The sequence below is a fragment of the Girardinichthys multiradiatus genome, chromosome 2 (genome assembly GCF_021462225.1).
Source record: "Girardinichthys multiradiatus isolate DD_20200921_A chromosome 2, DD_fGirMul_XY1, whole genome shotgun sequence".
NCBI classification, from domain to species: domain Eukaryota; kingdom Metazoa; phylum Chordata; class Actinopteri; order Cyprinodontiformes; family Goodeidae; genus Girardinichthys; species Girardinichthys multiradiatus.
This window is the reverse complement of record NC_061795.1, coordinates 24,891,331-24,913,270: the sequence shown is the minus strand read 5'-3', so window position 1 is coordinate 24,913,270 and position 21,940 is coordinate 24,891,331. Positions and strand designations below refer to the sequence as shown.

Sequence of the window (21,940 nt, the reverse complement as noted above, 5' to 3'; positions counted from 1 at the left end):
GCAGACATTTTTTTTATGTTTTTTAAATTATTATTTCTTATTTTTTTCCATGTTTAAATTTCACGCGAAAAATATAGATAATATTCTAAACATTTAAATATTTGAAATACTTCTTACCTGCATTTAAAATGGTTATTTTTATTATTTTCTTGGAATTAGTCACCCAACGAGACATATTCCCTCCATTGCACCTGAAAAATTACGAACAAACTGTCATTGCTGTGTCCAGCTCTGTCCCGCTGAAGTCACTGAGGCCAAGCAGAACGTGTCCTGTTTCCTTCATCAATATTACATCAGCACCTGTTTCAGCGCGGAGGTCACATGAAAATGATTAACCCAAACCTTTTACTGACTTTTAGAAACTTTAAATGTCGGTCGCTTATGGCGCATTGTGTCTGATTCCTTTCTTTGAGCTGAGGGGGGAAGAAAAACACTAAGAGCAGCTCACACAGAGGGACCCTCAGAGCAGCTGCTTAATATTATTGTCCGGGCACGTGTAGTTTGTAAACGGTGAATGCGTGGGAACCCAGCACGTGATGGAGGCCTGCACCAAGCATTCATCCACGCGCATGACAATGTGTCAGAGGGGGGCCTGCTGTCTTCTTGAATCCCAAATGCAGTCCCCCGTTCATTCTGCACAAACAAATAAATCATAAACATCGTTTAACTTATATCACTTAGAATAAAGTGCTTACTTTGTTTACTAGGATCCTCTAAAGAGTTGAGCACAGACCTTAAGGCTCACACCAATAATCTCCATTGGTCATGAATCCATATTTAATGCGGGCTTCCCGTGTGAGTGGGAGTGCCTTGCCGTAAGTTTTGCTGTCTCTTGATTGCTGTCGTTGTCGTAAAGGTTTTTTTTTGGGGGGGGTGGGGGTGCTGTGAGGTGAAGGGGGGTTGGGGGGAGGCTGTACTACAGTCTGCGTGCCATGTGGACACCGCTGCTGCTGGTGGCGCAACACAAATCGTCCGCGCACACAGACCGCGCAGCAGAGAGACGGGAGGACGGCGAGCAAGAGGGAGGCGTCCCACTCCTAAAGCAAACATATTTGCATCCTCCAGCATCTACTTATACATTTTTTCTTCGGCATTCGTTCGATCACAGTCACTCGATTTCGGAGGAGATCTGAGCAGGAACGTCAAAGGTGAGTTTTTCTGGTAGATTTCTGGGCAGATGCGGCGTGGGTGTCAGATGGAGGCTACTTTTGAAGCTCCACGTAGTCTTCGCATTTTAGTTGTTGCAGTACTGAAATACTCAATCATGACTAAAAATTAAAACGTCTCTAGCAAAATAAAATTTTTAGCAAGACTTGTAGATAAAATACATATCTAACCATTTGCACGATAACTGGGCTCTTAAAAGAAAACGTCTAAATTAAAACTCTACGAAAAGGCTGAAAAGACATATTACGACTAATGTGTCGAAATGCAATGTCCAATTTGCAGCCTCCAGGTCTCCAAGGATGGACTCCATACCTGCGGGACGAGACTCCAGCTCCTCGCCGAACTCCAAACAAGAACTTTCCTACCCGAGTACCAACCTAAAACCCAACCAGGTCGGAGAGACGATTCTGTACGGAATACCCATCGTGTCTTTGGTGATAGATGGCCAGGAGAGACTTTGCCTTGCGCAGATATCAAACACATTGTTGAAGAATTACAGCTACAACGAGATCCATAACAGACGCGTGGCGCTGGGCATCACCTGCGTCCAGTGCACCCCGGTGCAGCTGGAGATCTTGCGGAGAGCCGGAGCGATGCCGATCTCCTCCAGGCGCTGCGGGATGATCACCAAACGCGAGGCAGAGAGACTTTGTAAGTCGTTTCTAGGAGCGCACTCGCCTCCGAAACTTCCTGAAAATTTCGCCTTCGATGTGTCCCACGAGTGCGCCTGGGGGAGTCGAGGAAACTTCATTCCGGCCAGGTACAACAGCTCCAGAGCCAAGTGCATCAAGTGCTCCTACTGCAACATGTATTTCTCCCCAAATAAATTCATATTTCACTCCCATCGCACGCCGGAGTCCAAGTACACGCAGCCGGATGCGGCTAATTTCAACTCCTGGAGGCGACACCTCAAACTGACAGATAAAAACAGTCCCATGGAGGTCATGCACGCGTGGGAAGACGTGAAGGCCATGTTCAACGGGGGCAGCCGCAAGAGAACGCTGCCGGGAAGTGGATCTGGGTCCAGGTCTCCCCTAAAACTGCAAGGGTCCCACCGTGCCCAAGACTCCCCCGAGATCCCAGCAAAAATCATTAGCTGTGAAGATACTCGAGGTGCTATGCCCACCGCACGCAGCTACCCGGTCATTCCGGTGCCCAGTAAAGGCTTCGGGATGCTGCAGAAAATCCCACCGCCCCTCTTTCCTCATCCCTACGGCTTTCCAGCTTTCGGTCTGTGCCAGAAGAAAGAAGACGTGATGATGGGCGAGCAGAGCAAAGCCGCGCTGCCGGGCGTCCTGTGGCCTGGTACCAAGGACAGCGCCTACCCCTCCTTCCCCATGTTCTGGCCTACTGCGGGCCCGCTGCCCATTCCCCCATACACGCAGACTCCACATAAACCCTCTCCCGAGCTGCTGTGTCCTTCCACACAGACAGAGGTGGACATTTCTGAAAGCAGCGACCGCAGCACCAACACATCCAAAGACAGCGTGGTGGACACCGACCGCTGCTCCAGCACCCAGTCCATACGTAACGAAGACGATAAATCCGGGGACGAGGGGAGGCCCCCGGAGGGGATGAGCCTCTCGGCGCGGAAAATCAGCTACGTTTCCGCATTCAGGCCCGTTATTAAAGACGCCGACTGCATCGCCAAACTGTACGGCACCAGGGGCGCTTTCAACGGCTGCCGCACCGGTTACTTATCGCCTGATTTTTTAAGCGAGAGCTCGAGCTACCGGTCCATGTCCCCGTGCGTGGACAGTGAGGGCGAGCCGGACGTGGACGTGGAGACAAACAGAACGCCAGAGGAGCAGGAGGACTCCGGGCCTCGGACTACTCTCGGTTTGGCGCACAGCGTTTCGCCGAAAGACTCGGACTCCTCCAAAGGCGCAGAGGGCGGTCAAAATGAGGCGCAGAAAATGAGCCTTCAGGTGGTCCAGTCCTCTGACAGAGAGCTGCAGAGCAAACAGCTGTCAGAGCACCACAGAGCTGCGCCCTTCACAGAAGTGAGTCGCCTTTAACCGAAATATTGTGAACAACATAAGGAATTCTCTGATTTCTTTAAGTATTATTTTCTTGTGGTATATTCTGACATTTCAATAAATAACAATTTGCTTTTAATTTAAAAATAAAATCCAAATAATAACATTTATTTCTAAACAAAAGTAAGAATGTTGCACAGAGTCCAGTCTAATTAAATATAATCTTACATTGTCCTGAACTTCACTGCTTTTGCTTCAGGTTTACACGCCGGACAGAGCTGAGCTGCAACAAAGGAGCAGTCCGTATCAATTCAGACCCAGCAATTACCTCACGGCAGTACTGACAACAAACGGTAGACACTTTTTTCACCATTTAAAAAAAATATGACAGGGAAAAGGGCAAAAAGATTTTTTTTTAGTTATTGTTTTATATTATTTTTTTCCTCAAGATGAGAGCTTAAGTAAAGAGGAGCCGTCTTCCACAGTGGAGGAGATTGAAACGAAATCTTTTAATGGCCAAAGCAGCGAGGAGAGCCAACGAGAGCCGGATGAGGGTAAGCTCATATAGAGGTTTCACTGTGGCTGAAGCTCTGTTTCACGACATTTCTGTTTACTTTATGGCCAGTAAAATAAAAATGTTAAAACCTAATTTGTGTGAATTTAGGTGAGGACGCGGCAGCCAGAGGTGCGCCAATACAGAGACAATTTCAAAGTTTAGCAAAGGGTAAGACGATTATTATTATTATTATTATTATTATTATTATTATTATTATTATTATTATTATTATAAGTAGTATTAGCAGCAGTAGCGGTAGTAGTAGTGTACTGTAAGTAATTATAATTGAATTTTAAACATTTTGTTATGATCCAGATTAATTTAATCATCACCCTGTAGCCAAACTCTGGTAAAGAAAGTCTTTCTACCTCTAATCGATAATTTCTTATAATATTTACGCTGAATTCCTCAAATGTCCTCGACATTGGAGAGGATGCTTCCCTTTTAGTACCTTTATTTTTAGAGTAAGAACAGACTCGGGAAGCTGCTCTGAATTTTCATTCTAAGTGATGCTGATGATGATATCCTCCTCATCATCATTGTGATTAAAAATAGAAAGCTGCCCTAGATGCAAGCTAGAAGGCTCCCAGCGCCTGTTTCTCTGCTCCTCCACTAACGCTCCCTCTTTTGCCTGCTTTTTTAGAGGAGCTGCAGAAGCAGCTGTTGGAACAAGTCGAGCTGAGGAAAAAGCTAGAGCGTGAATTTCAGAACTTGAAAGGTAAGAAGAAACCTTACGCCAGTGGTGTTTTGGATTTTTATTACCCTGGTGGAGGCGTTTGGGCAGAATATTGCTAATTTCTTCTCGTCCAACAAGTACAAAAGTTGTGCCCCAGAATGAGTTTTATTTCAGGTTTTTATTTACAATTAAATACGAAAAACGTGTAATTTGTCTTTTATGTATACCTAACATATGTTGCTGTTTAATACGCTATTAAAATGGTGTTACTGGAATTGCATACATTAGAAAATCCACATATAAGAAATGTTTTTAATTACCAAATTAACACCATTCTATTTTTTTCCTCTATAACATTTGAAATTCTACAATTTTCCATTTTCTCATTTTTTCTGCGAAAAAAAAAATTAACAGACCTAATACCATTTAAAATAGAAAAATGGGTTCAGTGCTATATTCATGTAGGGAAATAGTCTTTAAGATTGCATTACCTTTCCAGCAGAAACACATGAGCTGTTTTATATTTGATGTTTCCTCAGCCTTTGTGAAACACATCAAAGAAACGGTACTCCCACAGAATAAGTCTGAACTTAGAAATCGTTTTTCAATGTGCAAATCGTTTAGGGCCATACATTCTTCAGACTTAAACCACTTTAATGAAACCACTGGGTTGGTTGCCCTTCTTATTATTTGGTCCTATAAACTCTGTTTTTTTTTTATTACCGTTAAACGCTCGTTTTTCCCGTCTGTGATTTATGTTTCAAACTAAAACCGGAGTTATTGCAGATGAACTCTGAGAACAGGATCTATTTGTCTGCAAAAGCAAAAAAAAAAAAAAATGTTACTGAACAAACAAAAAATTTCATTGCGACATAACAAAGAATTTGATTTTTTTTCCAGATTTGCTAAGAATTATAAATATCCGGACCTAATTTTAATAAAGTTCTTCACATTACACGTATCCTCTATTTTTATTATACATTTATAAATATAATATATATATAAGTGACCAATACCATTACCAAGCCCCCTCCAAAACCCCGCATGGGTTTGTTTTAACGCCATGTCGCCAATTTGACGCCATGGCCACAGTGCAAACACTTCTGGCAGCTTTAGCTTGAGAACAGCGCCCCCTATAGGCAGATACAGAGTCAAGGAATGACAATTGTGGCAATCCGCTCGATACAAACTTCCTGGCGACTTCTCTCGGTCTTCTTGATTTTCTTAAAAAATAGCAAATCTTTCTTTCTTTCTTTCTTTCTTTCTTTCTTTCTTTCTTTCTTTCTTTGTCAAACAGAAGCACAACACCACTGATTCAAATCCAATGTTAACTTTTGTTTCTCAGATAATTTTCAAGATCAAATGAAAAGGGAGCTTTCCTACAGGGAGGAGATGGTCCAGCAGCTTCATATCGTCAGAGGTGAGAAAAATAAAGCAAATGAGGAAACCCTCACACAGGCGCTCTCTATGTTTAATTCCAGGATTGTACTTTTATTTATAAATTGTTAGCATTTTTAACCCCTTTAGATAACAACATATGCTCGATTTGTCTGGGTGCTCGATAGCGCATGCAATTTAGTTAAATTCACCGCAATTTGCATTCTGTCCGTTTTTGGTATTTTTTAAATATATTACAAAATAAGGTATTTTTCACCCTTTCTCAGACATAGCTGAGGGATACGCACAAAGCACTTAACAGCCCGTCAACAACTCTGCTTCATCATATTGTTTAACAAGTGTCTCAGACATCTTATATCGTAAATAGCAGCACATGTAGTTTGTCAAGCCTATAATTGTCAGGAGGAACACCTACCCCCGTTTGTTTGTGCACTATTGATTGTCTTTCTCCTTCTAGAAGCTCACGACGCTTTACACCATTTCTCCTGTAAGATGTTAACTCCTCGCCACTGCACAGGATCCTGCACATTCAAATCTCCTCTACTTCCGCCCTGAGTGTTGGACATAAGTATTTTTGGGGCAGAGGATGGCTGAAAGGGATCGATCTGCAGCTGTTGTCAAACACCAGTGCTTAAAAAATGGAGGGGAAAACCTCGGATGAAATGAACTGAAAATAGAGCAACCTGTAATTATTTGTAACATTTGAAAAATGTGTATTTACCACCCACAGTATTTATAAAACCATCCTACATATGCTGTAAGTTTGTTTTACTCAAATTATGCCATCAACTCTTATTTCATTCTTGTGGCAAAGTGCAATGACAGTGAATGTCCTACCTTAAAATAGATTATTTATGTATCGTTTTTTGTTTTCTTTTTGTTCAGAAATGATTTGCGCTTTTTCATTACAAAAAGGCCTACTATTCAATTTTGTCTCTTCTTTTTTAGGCCAGTTACTCACATTGGATTTAATGCACTTTAAACGAGTCATGAGAAATTACAGCAAAAATACAGTTTGGTAGTAGTATTTGTTTTTAACGAACTGAAAACGCAGAATTTAGTGGGCAACATTTGTGCATCTGCGTCCATATAATGATATAATAAGAGTAGCTTATTTGTCTCTGTAACATTCGTTTTCATTGCTGCAGAATAAATCCTTTTATTGAAACAAATGTAGTTTTTTTTTGGTGTGGGCGTGATTACTACTTCGAGTTCTCTGTATTTTGATTTCTAAAATAAATCCAATAGTATAATCCTGTGTGAGAGCTGCTCATCAGACGCAATAAAATTAACGTATTATTGATAGAATAAGGTAAGGTTTCAATTATCTCTTGCATTACCTTAAAATAATAGAAAATAATCATGATTAGCCAATGTGTTGATTATTTAAACTAAATAAGTCAGGCAGCTTTCTAAGTTTTCATATCTTGGTAACCTGCAAAATCTTAATGTTTTGCCTCAAATGATCACTTCTCCTAACCGATGAGAAGTCTTTTACATCTTTAATTGTTACACAAGGCAGTTTACCACTAACATAGTTCGTGTCCGTTGTTTACTTGTCACTTCCATCAATAGTTTTTAACCCATGCGAACAGTACAAGCGTTGCAACAGCGCCCCCTGCTGTGGAACATGCAGAGAAACATCCCGTCCCTTGAGGGAGGCTGTGTTGCGCTTGCGCACCTAATGTAACGAGATGGCGGAGAGTGCGGAACTGAAGGTAAACCTGCTCTGTACATTATCTTGACAAGTAGATGTTTCACTCACTGAAACTTGAATGTTAACGCCACAGCATTATTGGGATTCGACAGCAGAGACCCGACTTGAGTCGTTATGAAATTACATGATGAATAAACAGCTGAGCAGAAGGAACCAGAATACCGTTAGCTTGCGGCTAGCTCGCTAGCATTAGCTTTGTTATTGTTGCCGACGTTCCCGTTAGATTGCCCTGGGATTCACCTGATCAAAGTCTAATATATAACTTTCATTATGGATGAAACCTTATTGCTTGTCAGCGTTTTAAACATAACAATGCAGTAGTCTCGTCTGCCTTTCATCATTTTTAAATGATTGTGCGAACGGGTGTCTGTTGAAAAATGGGCCATGTCTATTCCCTGGAAGACAAGCGCATGTTAACTTGAATTATTGCTACCTTTCGGCAAAAGCTGGTAGTATTTGATAGCAAATGTAGTTATATTGTGATGCTTGTAAATTATTTCTATTTAAGCATACATTGCATATGTAAAAAGTGAAATATGTGGTTTCTTTTTGGGCAAATGACATTAGCATCACATAGCTAGTGGCAGCTAAGGTAGCTAACTAAATCTGTTATCTCCCTACATTCTTTTTCCACACATTGTTAATGTATTGTTAATTGAAAAAGAGTATCTACCGTATAATGTTATTAAGTGCTTTTTTACTCTTCTGAAGCCAACCTTATATGTACACAAATGCTGCTCCTGCTTTGTAGCAGTTATATTAACCCAACTGTAACGGTTAAGGGACGTTTATTCTTGGATGAAAAAAGGCTGGTATTAAAAGCTTATACATCACTAATATAGGAAGTGCTAGTTCTTATATTGTGTCTTTTTCGACCTTCTTTTAGGCTGGATTTAGAGCATTATTAGAGTGTTTACATTTGGATTCGTTTCCTTATGGGATAGATAAAGTTTTGCACGTTTATAGTAACTTTAGACGATAACGTATTTAGATGACGGGTTTATTTTAACCACTCTCAATTATCAGAGATGCTGCAGTTAATCAGCTCTGATTGGTGATCGGCAGGTCAAACATATATAAAGTCAGATTTATTTCCCCTTATTAATTACAAGCATCAAAACTAGGAACTAACTCCGTTTTTGATTTTAAAAACGCATCTATCAATAGATTGTACTGTGATGTTCTTCTGAAAAAGTTAATAAAAAATCAGATAAATCTTAGACATGCTTTGATGGACAAATATGGATCATCTAATGATTTAGTTTCTTTCTGTTAGATTTAAAACTACTACCTCTGTCAAAGAGTATCAAATTGTTTTATTTTTTAATATATTTGTTCTTTGTTTAAAAAAGAGAAAAGGTAATTGGCAGAGCGGACCTCAGAGATAACCAAAAGTCAATATTGTCTAGGAAAAGCGTGACCGTAACATCTTTGTTCATGAATGTCATACTGCATTATTGCGAAATAACCTTATCTGCAAGTAGGGAGAGGATATTTTTACTAATAGTGTGAATTGTAGGACACAAACTGCTTTGTGTAACATAAAAAATCTTGTTACTTCTGAGTCACAGAAGTGTTTATTTAGTGTTAGTGCACGGATTGTGTAGGTTTGCTTCAAATAGTTTTGCTACACTGAAGAATATAATTAATTCTGAGGAAAACACAAAATAAAGCTTGTGTTATAAGGTAAACATTTGTTCTAATGCGTTATTTTTAGAAATGTTCTGATTAGGTTTTTCCTGGCCGATATTGTTCCCAGTTACTTTCAGGGCTGACATACTGATTATGGTTTTAACCAGTTTTTCCCTATGACTATAATATATTAAAGAAAAAAAAAATGTGCCTCCTCTTCGTTGATAAAGGTAACAGATTCAAATTCAATCAATAATAAAGAAATTACAAGATCATATATGTATATATGTGATGTATATACACAAAAGCCTATGTACCTGAACTAAAAAAGGTACTTCATATTGCATGCTGTTGGTTGATGCAATTTTATTAGCAAAAATCAGGCAATTTACAAGAAAGTAAAACATTTGGGGATTTAATAGTGAGTAACATGTACTATAGTAATCATCTTTGGAGGTCTAAAATCAAAACGAGGAGAGAAACATTTCTTAATGCACAGTGGATTAGAAAACTGCGCCTTCCCAGTTTTTATAGATCCTTTTCCCCACTCTTCATTTTTTCACCAGCAAATGGTAATGAGCCTCCGAGTTTCTGAGCTCCAAGTGTTGTTGGGCTATGCAGGACGGAATAAACATGGACGCAAACATGAACTTTTGACCAAAGCTCTCCACCTACTCAAGGCTGGCTGCAGTCCTGCTGTGCAGATGAAGATCAAAGAACTCTACAGACGGCGGTTCCCAACCAAAATGGTTTCGCCAGTGGACCTAGCTCTTCCTGTTGTTCATTCTGCATCCAGCTTACCCACTGGCCTCGCTCAGCTAGGATTTGATGGCCACAGCTCTCCTTCACCACTGCTGCCTGTTTCTCTTCTCGGACCTAAGCATGAGCTGAGTCTGCCTCACCTCTCCTCCGCCCTGCACCCTGTCCACCCTGACGTCAAGCTCCAGAGATTGCCATTCTACGATGTTCTAGATGAGCTCATTAAGCCAACGAGCCTGGGTGAGTCCACAAGCAGCTGCTCAGCTGTGTTTGTAGTTATAACATTCCTCCTGCTTGAGCATACCAGTGAAGCTGTGGGATCACAGGTATATCTAACAATGACTGGTGAGAGACGTGCGCCTAGATTACTGTAGTTTCTCGTCTGACTTTGTTCTTTTGATTTCTTGTTTAAAGTTTCAGACAACAGTCAGCGGTTCCAGGAAGCATGTTATGCCTTTGCTTTAACACCACATCAAGTTCAACAAATCAGCAGCTCGATGTGAGTGAGAAAATGAGCAGACAGAAGGGCACAAACACTGAATAATAACACCCTGTTTCAGTGTATAAAATGGCTGACTTTGAATGTTTTGGGTATTATATTTTGTAATAAACTGTTGATTCGATTTTTTTTCAGGGACATATCTGGGACCAAATGTGACTTTGCTGTTCAAGTTCAGTTAAGGTATGTCGAACACACACTTTTTCTTTTGAGTGTCAGTTTAGCTCGTTTTAGAACATACAAAATCAAAGCCCAGAACCTTAATCCATAATCCAGTCTGTGGCAGGGCTGCAAGGTTGATTTTCACAGCTGCTCTCTGTCCAATCTGACTGGACTGCATACATTTTAGTTTAAACATCATATTTTTTTTCCTTCACTTCACAGCTATATGCTATCTTATATTGGTCCGTTGTATAAAATTCCCCAAAAAATACATTTAAGTTTGTGGTTCTAATGTGACAAAGATAAGAAAAGCTCTGTGGGATATAAATGTATCCTTGTAAAGCATTTTTATAAAATGTCCCTTTAGGTTTTTCTCTGGCATTCGGAAAGCTTGTGGTTCATCCAAAGTTTTAACATAAGAAGTCATCCTTTTTAGATGAAAGCTTTGATTGTCTGTTTTTAATCACAGAGTCCTGAATTGTAGAACAAAAGATTTAAGTTTCTTGAAGTGAACTCGGTGTCTTTTTGTTCACACTCTGAAGTTTTTCGTGCATGTTCCTAAACCAATCTTAACAGTCAAAGTATAATATTAGTAAAGTATTAAATAAAAAAATTATCCCATTTTACATTAGTCTGTCACTAAGGCACCCATTTCAGTTAGGGAAAGATACCCATATTATGCATCACTAAATAAATAGTAATAAAAGGCATTTCTTTAAGAATAACTCTACTTTATCACAATTAAAATCCTACATTATAGAAGAAAACCTAGTTTATTGGGAAAGTAATGATCTACAAGAATGACGTCTGGAGATTTGCCATTAAAAATTAAAACACATCATTTAGGTAACTGATTATTATCATTTTCAGATTTTGCTTATCAGAGACAAGCTGTCCACAAGAGGACCACTTCCCCCCCAATTTGTGTGTGAAGGTTAATGGCAAACCATGTAATCTTCCAGTAAGTCTTATTTTGCCATGTGTTTTAAAGTTTTAGTGTTTTGTGCAGTTTGCTGCAGTGAGATAAACCTTTGTTGTTCTTCTGTTTGCAGGGATATCTTCCTCCCACAAAAAATGGGGTGGAACCAAAGAGGCCCAGTCGTCCTATTAACATAACGTCCCTTGTGCGGCTATCTACCACTGTCCCCAACACAATTGTGGTGTCTTGGACCTCAGAAATTGGAAGGGTGAGCTTGTTGCATCAGAATGTTGGGAGAGGAATTAATTAGACGGTATGTGAGCCATCAACGTGACATTTGTGGTGTTGTATTTTTTTTTTCTTTGTGATCAGAGTTTTTCTATGGCGGTGTATTTGGTAAGACAGCAGTCATCTGCAGTGTTGTTACAAAGACTACGGGCCAAAGGAATTAGGAACCCTGACCACTCAAGAGCCCTGAGTAAGTAAACACACTTCACTTAATTTGAAAAGTATTGGGTAATAGACACAACTTCCTTTGTAAGTTATCTATGAGCAGCAAATTTATGACTTGACCTAAATCTGGTGATTTTAGCTTGCTTATATTTTCTGTTAATGGTGGAGGTTGGTAGAACACTTATTGAAAAGTGTTTCATTTTTCGTTCTTATAAAGTAATACCCCTTATTCTATTGTAACTTTTAACTTATTATGTTATGTAATGTTTTTTGTTTTTTTTGTTGTTTGTGTTTTTTACAAAAGCTTTTATGTGGCGTGTTTTATGCTGCATTTATAGCTGGAAAGGAATAAATTACTCTGTACTAACTTAGGTTGTTTAAGGCATTTTAAAGGTCTGCTGAAAGAAATTCTGAAATCAAAACAAAAGATTGGCTCAATCCCAGATTAAAAACAAGTACAAATCTGAATAGATTAAAAAGGTTAGAGTTTTTCTTCAGGTTGAAGCTCTGGTCTTGTCTGGAAGGCCAATAAGAGGCTTGTTATGCTGGATTATGATTATTATTGGTGGAGTTTATAACGGCACTCTGATATTCATCACAAGCCTTGTAGTCCTACACCACTGCATATTGGTGTACTTGTTTTGTTCTTCTGTCCATTTACACATTGACAGATTCTTATTTATGAAGCTTTTTGTTTGCTTTTAGCTTTTCTAAAGACTTACAGTCATGTGCAAAACAAGTATTCTGTTTTCTATTAAGAAATGATCGCATATTGATGTCTTGTCTTATTTTTTCATTTATCTCTGGAAAAGAGTGTGACTTAATTGTACTTAAACACCACCAATTAACCCTGTTTTGCTCATGGATTTACTGGTATGTCTTGGCTCATTGTCGTATTGCAGGGTCAAGTTCTGCTTCAGCTATAATTTTTTTACAGATGGTCTCATGTTTTTCTTTTTTTTTTTATACTCTCTGATACATCTTAGAAGTCATTGTGGCTTCTGTGATGCTGACTTTGCCAGGTACAGGTGAAGCTAGGCATCCCTAAATCATTACGCTTCCACCTCCATGCTTCATAGTTGGTATGAAGTTATTTTTCTGGAGTTCTTTAGTTGGTTTGAGCAAAACATGTCCTTTGTTCTAGTGTCCAAATGAAATAAGTTCTAGACTGATCTTTCAAAAGAGCATTATTCCAGAAGCCTTTGTCTTTACCTTAATGTTTTCTTGAAGAGCAAAGTTTTCCTCTTCGTACACCTCCAATGAAATTTAAACTTATGTAGTCTCTTTCTGATTGTACAAGCATGAACTTTCATATCAACAGTTGCAAAGAGTCTGCTGTCGGTCGAAATATGACATTTTAAGGTTTTTGGAGACCTCTTTTAGGATCTTGCATCCTGGTCTCACAGTCAACATGCTTGGATGGACGGATCCGGGAATGTTGGTAGTCGTTTTGAATGTACTCCACACCTATTTTCCATACAATTGAAAAGGCTGATTTCAAATTGTTGTGATACCTCTTTAAAGTCCTCTCACCATGGTGTTCACCATCACACCATGGTGAGGTCAGGAGCACACCAAACTAAATGTCTGAGGTTTAAACTGGGCAAACCTTCAACAATGCTGAGTAACAATGTTCTAATCGTGTGCACCTGTGTGTAATTTAAGAAATGTTTTAGATGATCTTTTTTTTTCCAGTTTTAATAAAGATTAATTGTACATAGCCTGTTTTGGAAAAACACAAAGGCGTCTGTAGTTTACCACGTTTTCACATGACTACAGGTCTTTGAAGAAATAGACAGGAATTTCCTGAATGTTAAGAACACATTAAAGCTTATTGAATTTAAGCAATTATTACATTCAGTTCTGTAAATGTTAAAATAAACCATCCTACCTCTGTGATACTCTGTCCACGGTGGCTTACTGCTTCTTGCCATAGCCAGGATACTTTTAAATGTTAATCTAAATACGCTTGTTGTAAATATAGATGGTTAAATATACGTCTTTGACTTTTTTCTTTCTTCTTCCATCTGACAGTTAAGGAGAAACTGACAGCAGATCCAGAGAGTGAGATTGCTACCACCAGTCTACGAGTCTCTCTCCTTTGTCCTGTAAATACTGTTCAACACTTCCTGCTCAGTTAGTTCCTGTAGCCTATTAGTTTGTAAGCAGTAGATTGATTTTAAATCAGTGTGACCTATAGTGTTTTAATTTAAGAAGTAAATTAATTGTTCAGTGTAACTAGTAGTAAAAGAGCAAGGAGAAAATCATTTAGAACAAGGCTGTGTGTTTAAGGTTTATCATTAGGAGTCATACTTTCTTAACTGCCGCTTTCTTGTGTCCCTTTCTACAGCTGGGAAAGATGAGGCTGACCATTCCTTGCCGATCAATGACTTGCTCACACCTACAGTGCTTTGATGCTACACTTTATATCCAAATGAATGAGAAGAAGCCAACTTGGGTGTGTCCGGTTTGTGACAAGAAAGCACCATATGAGCATCTTATTATTGACGGGTGTGTATGATCGTAGTTTGAGTCAAATTTCAAAGTTTGGTTTAGAAAAGTTCTGCAACAGGAACAACCAATCCCTTTATTTCATCTCATTTATAAAACTTAAGATTTTTTTTTTTTAATCCTAGTCCTCACAGAGTGTTTGAGAAGGATAATTGTGCAGGTAACTGGGGAGTAATATAGCAGAAGAAAATGATCTTCATAGGATATGAAGCCCTTTGCAGTCTAAAGACATTTAAAGCACATGTAATATTGTTTAGCTGGTTCTTGCTTCATTAAAAAAAAACATGTTATTGGAATATAATGTTTGAATATTGCAGGAATGATACCAGATTTATCAACATTTTCCTAACGTCTCTTTCTTTTGCATCACTGTAAGCTCTAGTGTCATAGTCATGAAGTTTCAGTCCATCCAACCAGCCACATGAATTATTTACCATGCAGAACGTTAATACATGATCTAAAAATATAATTACCTCCTAAATATTGCTTTCTGTTGGTCTTTAGAGATTGCACTATTGCATCTGCTGATTTTGCAGTGGCTTTTTTAGTTTGATATATTGTGCAGCGCTACTTATAAATGTGTGTTTTGTCTGGATTGAGGACTCGAAGGAAGTGTATTTAAATTCTGATCACCTTGAGGCTGAAGTTTGCGTAAATAGTATTAACAGATTGATTATTTTCCACAGGTTGTTCATGGAAATCTTGAACAGCTGCTCTGATTGTGATGAAATCCAGTTTAAGGAAGATGGAAGCTGGGCCCCCATGAAGTCAAAGAAAGAGGTGCAGGAGGTGTCGGCTTCCTACAACGGTGTGGACAGCGGTGTGTTACCTGTGCTTTTCAGAACCCCAACGATACAATATTCAGTGTGATCCGTGAACACGGTGTGAGTTTTCTCTCTTTTGGTGCTTTTTTTCTGTGGTTAGATTTGTCTAGAACAGACTCTCATGAGCAGAAACGGGGTTCGTCTAATGACAACAACAAGAAAGTCGATGTGATCGATTTGACACTGGATAGCTCCTCAGAAGAAGAGCAGGATGATGAGCCTCCTCCAAAAAGGGTCTGTCCCTCACTGTCTCCAGTCTCTCCACCTCCAAACAAAGGGTGAGCTTCAAAATCAGGTCATAGGTTTTCATTTATAAACACATCCCAAAAACTAGAAGATCATCAAAAAGCTAATTTATTTCATTCATTCAATTCAAGAAGTGAAACTTGTGTATTAGATGGACCCATTACAAACGGGGATATATTTCAAGTGGTCATTTCTGTTTTGAGAATTATGGCTTACATCTTATGAAAGATATGTTATCTTTGTCCCATTCTTTTTTTAGTCTCTGACCTTGTGTTGCATTGTTTCTGATCAGAGTGTTGAACCTGCACAGCCAAGCTTCGCCAGTGGCCAGAGCTCCCAGCATGCCCCCCGTGGAGAGCAGCTACATTCCTCCTCCGCCACCTCTCATTCAGGACTACCGTCACTATTATCACACAAGTGATCTGCCGGGTAAACCTGGTGCTTTCCCCAATTTCACTTAATCAAAAACAACTAAAAAGTACCTTTCCAAGAAACTTGCTTTTTGAATCAGATTATTTTTGAAAAGGTGAATAAAGTTTTATTTTTGTTCTTCTTACAGATCTGAATTTTTTCTCCTTCCTCCAAGGTGACAATCAGGTATTTTACTTTTAAATCTTTTGGAGTTTTCCTCCTATATCACTTGATTTTTACTTCAGTGGTGTTGAAAGTTAAAAGTAAAATTTTACTCTGTAACGTGTTAAATGTATGCTTTAAATATTTCATGATGAAAAATGAATAGTTACTCTTCAGGTTTTTGTAAAGAATTTCACTCTTTTTGCCGTTATGTCCCTTTGCGTATCTTCGTAGTTTTGTACCCACCAACAGTATTTACTCATAGACTACTGTAAACAAATGAGGTTGTTTGTCCATTGAATCAAAACTCCCAGCAGGAGATTGCTTTTAATTATTTCCTCCAGGGATCATAATCATAGTATGTTTCATTCGAGCAGGATTACCTGGAGAGCTACTTTTAGATGAATCCCTTCTCCAACACACCTGCATCAAATGACGTCTGCAGAGCTGAATGCTGATGAGGGAGCTGTTTGATTCAGGCGTTTGTGAGAAGATTCTAAAAGGAGCAGGATAATTGCTCTCCTGCATTAGACTAAACTGGTCCAGACAGGGAGGGAACAAAATAAATAGATAGAAAAAAGAATATATATGTTTTTACATAACAAAAATATTTGTGATTTAAGGATTAATGTGAGTATTTAACTCAATATTTCAGTGAAATATTTAACTAATATGAAACGAATTAACTGGCCTGTAATGCTTCACAGTGCTCTGAAAAAGTAATTCAACTGTAAAACTCATAACTGATCATCAGATGTTTGCCATACCTGGCAGTGAATCTTTTACGTCACTGGAGGAATGTTGGCCCACTCTTCTTTGCAGAATTCTTGTAATTCTGGGTCTTGTAATTTAGCTGTGATGCAGCATCACAGTCAGATTTAAGTCTGGAGGGAAATTGTTACTTTTTCATAGAGGTCCAGGTTGGTTTGAAAAGCTTTTTTTTTCCCCCACAATAAATTAAAATAGTAGTATTTACTCTGGTTATCTTTGTCTAAGAATAAAATATGTTTGACCTGAAACATTTAAGTTCAATCAAGAAACAAAAGACATCTCTTAGGAGGCAAAACCTTTTTCACAGCTCTGTAAGTACATGGATATGAAATGGAAGGAAGAAGTAAGAGCTAAGAATAGCAACGCATGGGTACGAAATAGGGTATGAATTGAGGAAGCAGCAAATTGTGTCAGACCCATTTAAACATTGTGTGACTGCAACCCTCAAACTTGGAAATAGGGGCCTGCACTGGGCATCCCACTGCTGCTGTTGACTAACAGTGACCTCTCTGTGTCCTGGAAGCATTACAACATGGTGATGGCTGCTGCGGCGGCTGCATCAGCGTCCGCCCCAGAGGACCACGACCTGCTCCTCAACCGCTTCCTGCCCTACAGCTCCTCCCAGATCCTACGGGAGCAGTCGGCCACCCCCGGGGGCAGCACACTGGCAACCACCAACGGAGGCAGCAACAGCGGCAGCACCAGCAGTTTGGTGTCTTCCAGCAGTCTACGGGAACGTGAAAAGGAAAGAGACAGCCACAGTCTTTCAGGATTGTCAAGGTCCTCTATGGAAGCGGCGGCGGCAGCAGCCATTTACGGCTCCTTATCTGACGTTATCTCTCTTGACTAGATCTCCACCGAACTGAAGCACAAGGGAGACCTCGAACAGGAGTTCTTTGTAAATAATAAAAGTGGAAGATGAAAGAATACAGTGCTATGTACAGAGAGGAAAAATCTATTTTCAATTTTACTTATATGTATATAAACCTGGGACGCTTCTTGTCCAGTGCGTTACTTCCGTTGATATTTTTGTGTGAATACTGAAGACTTTTTCCACACCTCTTCATGTGGTCTTTTGATTATATTGTAGCTTTTGTACCTGGTTTTTACAGTTTGTTTCAATATTTTATGTCGACGGCATTATTTCAGCATACATGCACAGTCCCCAGGCAGTCAACACCCAACAGGACATGTTTAGAATATAAAGAAAACAGGCTTGTTGTTGATTAAAGGCGAGCCTCAGCAACACGGGAAAATGTGTAGCACTTTATGTTCTAAATGGTGTCGTCTTTGTCATAATGTTTTGACAGCAGAAAGATTTGGCCATTTTTTTTTTTTTTTTTTGCCATCATTGTACATTTATTTTCTCTAACACATTCATGTTGTGGTTGTTATTTTTAAATAATTATTTATGATGTAAGTTATATTAGGGGTGTGTTATTTTTAAAAGAAGCATTCCTATGCCTCTTGAAACTGTTGCCACTAGAAATGCAGGAGAGAGTGTGCGATTCTTGTGTTGTCATTGCTGTGCTCCTTCTCTTGCTTATCTTAGTCAAATCAAAGAACAGTGAACAATGTTTTATTGCTCAGACTCTACGTAATATACACATTAATTGGGAGAAAGTCAGTTCAATCAGGCTGTTTTCAGCGTGTGAATGAAGGGCACTCGTCCAGCAAAGCACCCGTGATTGGACCTTTATATATGGTAGATATAAGTATATATATATATATCAAAGACTTGCAAAGTTTAGCATTTTTCTTTAATGTATAGCTGTTTATTTTCTGTATTACTCAAAGACACAAATAGAAACCTAGACAGAAGTGACCAGCTGATAAATTTCTGCTCCACATATAAGACATGGCTAGTTTCTGGTCAGTTTGAAAGGCTGTAACTGTTTTTACTTTTGAGTTTAAGTAAGTTAATTACATTTCATTATGATGTTTTATGTTATAGCACTTGTTTTCTTTTATATTTGTGCATCGAGTCTGTGTGGAGCAGTTAAGCGTTACAGTTCTCAGTCGTCTTCAGCTTTCTCTGCTGGTTACCTGAAAGCTCACCTAATTGAGTGCTATGCTCTTCTGTAGTGAGACCACAGGATAGTCTTTTTTTTTTTTTTTTTTTGGTGTGTAATGTATTTGCAAACAGCCTTCAAGATTACTGTGATAGCTTAGGCTTCAAGTGAATCACAACATGCATTTTTAGCCCAGAGGTAAAACAACTTTGAAATCATTAAGGATGCCTCCCTTTTTTTGCTTCACCCTGACTTTTCTTTATGATTAGGATTATTTATTATCATATATATTTTCTGCATTGGTTTGATTCGTGAATATGCATTGCTGTCATTGTATGTGATATTTCTTTTGTTATTATATAATTATTGCTATTTAAAAATATCACTGTTGCTTGACATGCATTGTAACATTTTCAGTTTCTGTCTGTTTTTGCTATAAGATGATGTCAATAACTCAATAGACGCTTGATCATTTTGAAAGGAGACGAGGTCTACTGTGCTGATTGATAATGGTAAGGATTCGGCCCTTAGAGGAAATCAGTCTTTGCAGGCTTAGTTGTTCTGAGGACAACTCTGATTCAGCTCTAAAGGTTACTCAGTTACATGAGGCATTAAAGAAAATTTTACACAATTAAAACTTTCACACGTAAAACAATTGGTTGTCTCATACTAATTATGATCCCTATTTTGACTATAGTTGTCGGATTAAGACCTTAAAGAAGTTTTTAACTTTGGATAGATGAAAAGAATATTAAAATTTAAGACCATGGTAAATGGTCCGTCTCAGTTGTGTCCTTTGGCAAGACACTTCACCTGCTTTGCCTGCTGATGGTGGTCAGAGGGCCCAGTGGTGCCAAGTGGCAGCGGGGCCCCGTCAGTTTGCCACAGGGCAACTGTGGCTACAATGTTGTCTACCAATGTCTGTGTGAATGTGTGGACAACTGATTGTAGTGTAAAGTGCTTTGGGGTCCTCAAACTTTAAAAAAAAAAGCGCTGTTCAAGTGCAGACCCTTTACCAAATTTGAGACCAAACCTAAATTAGTTGTTAAGGAAACCTTATAGTCCACCACCTTGTATTTTTACAGTGTTGGACTTGCATTATCACCTCTGGTAAAGATGTTTAAAAATCCTTCAAAAAAATAGATGTTTTATTGCTATAAAACATCTATTTAGGGTAGCACCTAGTCTTTAGCAAACATTCCTCTTTCCAAAGTCTCTCTAGATTCTCTATATTTCTGAATTATAAGAGGTTGTATGCTCTCTCTACATTCAGCAAACGCCACCTGTTTGTCAGAATCAGCTTCATTGCCAGGTTTGTGCACTCAAACAAGGAATTTGACCCCAGTACACTTTGATCTCAGTGAAGTTTGAGAAGATAATGTGAGATCAGTCCAAGTATGCATGGTGTTCTGGACTGTCAAGTGTTCATAAGAGAAACAGCCTGGGGGAGGAAACTGTCTCTGTGGCAGCTGGTTTTAGCAGACAGCGCTCTGTAGCGCCATCTGAAGGTAAAAGCCTAAACAGTTTATGTGCAGGGTGTGTGGGGTCTGCAGAGATTTTAGTTGCCCTATTCCTGACCCTAGACCTGTATAAGTCCAGAATGGAGGGAAGGTCATCCCTTATGATTCTCTCTGCAGACCTGATTGTTTGTTGCAGTCTGGACTTGTCATGTCTTGTGGATGAGCCAAACCACACTGAGATGGAGGAAGACAGGACAGACTGAATTATGGCGGTGTAGAAGATGACCAGCAGCTCCTGTGGAAGGTTGTACTTCTTGACTTGCCTCAGGAAGTACAGTCTCTGCTGGGCCTTCTGAACATTGTCTATGTCTATTGTCTTATGTATTTGATGATAGGATATTCTGCCATCTTCCCCAAACTCCTGGATGGGATGTAGAGAGCATATAAAGCTTGATATAAAGAATTGTTGAGCCCAAGATGCCACACTTGCCTTGAGTCGTCTTTACATTGTGTTTTAGAAATGTTTCCATCACCATTATCCTCACTGCGTGGTGGCAAAATAAACATACAGTATGTTTTCCTCCGGCTTAGAGGCCAATGGTTAAGAAAAATGGGCATCAGTGTAGCGTCATATTTATACCTCAAAGAACAGGAAGTTTTTGAAAAGTGATATGTTTCTAGAAACTCTGATATTGTTAAAAAAGTAGTGTAGGATTAGTCAAATCCTTCAGTTACATTTACTTTGAAGAGATTTTGAAGGAAGTGATATTTGTGCCACTGCTGATCTCTTGAAAAAATTGTTTCATAACATTGGAATTTTTTTCTCCTACTAAATAAATTAAAGGTTTTACAAAAATGTTCAGTGTCAGTTACTCCAATAATAATAATAAAAAAATCTTAAATTAATTAATTTAATTTTAATTTAATGTTTTAACTGTCAAGCATGGTAGTGGTAATATTATGCGGATGATCTGTTTCACTGGCAGTACTACTTTATGGCAAAAAGTATAAGAATATTAGACTGATGGTAAAGGCTTTTCTGTTTCATTTTTGCGGATTACTGCTCATGTAGGTATGGATGGAAATAGTGAAGTCGACATTTTAGCCAAACAATCACTAAGAGCCCAAATAATTGATACAAAAATGTCATTATCCATAGCAAAAGTCAAGAATGTGTTCATAAGGTATGACAAGAATACTGAGACATCAGGTATAATGGATAATGGAAAATTATGTTGGTAAAAACAAATATGGGTTAGGAAAAGAAAACAAGAAATTATCATTACTCGACTTAGAAAAAGCTAAAAATCAATCTGGACTATATTCTTATTGCAAACAACCAGAAACAGTTAAGCATGTAGTTTTGGTGGATAGGATATACAGCTTAAAACGTTGGAAATATTAAAACAAATTAAAAAAGAAAAACTTGACTTTAAGATATATACTGGGGCGGCCATGATAAATTATGTAGAGTTTATTAGTTAAACATAAAAAAAACCGTGCTATGTAATAAAATTATGTTTTTTGTATATATTTTTTGCTTTTCATTTACTGTTTAAAACTCCACTCCAGTAGGTGGCAGTAATGTACCGTCATCCTGGTTGCCAACCACCGAGAAATATCAAC

General features: G+C 38.8%; 2 protein-coding genes across 6 annotated transcripts; both read left to right on the top strand.

Moving 5' to 3' along the window:
• The first annotated feature begins 994 nt into the window (after window positions 1-994).
• skor1b (SKI family transcriptional corepressor 1b) lies at window positions 995-6,942 on the top strand. 4 transcript variants are annotated; one of them, XM_047347847.1, is made up of 8 exons: window positions 995-1,148; window positions 1,450-3,170; window positions 3,406-3,499; window positions 3,596-3,700; window positions 3,811-3,870; window positions 4,346-4,420; window positions 5,724-5,798; window positions 6,237-6,942. In XM_047347847.1, exons 2-8 carry the CDS (start codon window positions 1,467-1,469, stop codon window positions 6,329-6,331), a joined length of 2,208 nt encoding a protein of 735 aa, XP_047203803.1. In that variant the 5' UTR covers window positions 995-1,148; window positions 1,450-1,466; the 3' UTR covers window positions 6,332-6,942. The 4 variants fall into 4 exon arrangements, with proteins under 4 accessions (XP_047203803.1, XP_047203795.1, XP_047203816.1 ...); XM_047347839.1 differs by having other exon boundaries at window positions 6,234-6,942; XM_047347860.1 differs by lacking the exon at window positions 4,346-4,420.
• A 450-nt stretch (window positions 6,943-7,392) lies between these two features.
• Window positions 7,393-19,339, top strand: pias1b (protein inhibitor of activated STAT, 1b). Of its 2 annotated transcripts, none has more exons than XM_047353786.1 (14): window positions 7,393-7,494; window positions 9,692-10,124; window positions 10,299-10,383; window positions 10,519-10,566; window positions 11,416-11,506; window positions 11,598-11,732; window positions 11,837-11,942; window positions 13,952-14,025; window positions 14,268-14,428; window positions 15,115-15,236; window positions 15,353-15,530; window positions 15,791-15,927; window positions 16,058-16,095; window positions 17,366-19,339. In XM_047353786.1, exons 1-14 carry the CDS (start codon window positions 7,471-7,473, stop codon window positions 17,690-17,692), a joined length of 1,959 nt encoding a protein of 652 aa, XP_047209742.1. In that variant the 5' UTR covers window positions 7,393-7,470; the 3' UTR covers window positions 17,693-19,339. The 2 variants fall into 2 exon arrangements, with proteins under 2 accessions (XP_047209742.1, XP_047209735.1); XM_047353779.1 differs by having other exon boundaries at window positions 15,115-15,248.
• The last annotated feature ends 2,601 nt before the right edge of the window (window positions 19,340-21,940 follow it).

What these genes read in the sequence shown, in the direction of transcription:
- pias1b (XM_047353779.1), top strand. Translation starts at nt 7,471, where the DNA reads ATGGCGGAGAGTGCGGAACTGAAG. An exon ending in GCAAACCATGTAATCTTCCA is followed by an intron (nt 11,507 to 11,597) that starts GTAAGTCTTATT and finishes TTCTGTTTGCAG; the next exon opens with GGATATCTTCCTCCCACAAA. An exon ending in TCACACAAGTGATCTGCCGG is followed by an intron (nt 15,928 to 16,057) that starts GTAAACCTGGTG and finishes TTCTTCTTACAG; the next exon opens with ATCTGAATTTTTTCTCCTTC.
- skor1b (XM_047347839.1), top strand. Translation starts at nt 1,467, where the DNA reads ATGGACTCCATACCTGCGGGACGAGACTCCAGCTCCTCGCCGAACTCC. An exon ending in CCAACGAGAGCCGGATGAGG is followed by an intron (nt 3,701 to 3,810) that starts GTAAGCTCATAT and finishes GTGTGAATTTAG; the next exon opens with GTGAGGACGCGGCAGCCAGA. An exon ending in ATTTCAAAGTTTAGCAAAGG is followed by an intron (nt 3,871 to 4,345) that starts GTAAGACGATTA and finishes CTGCTTTTTTAG; the next exon opens with AGGAGCTGCAGAAGCAGCTG.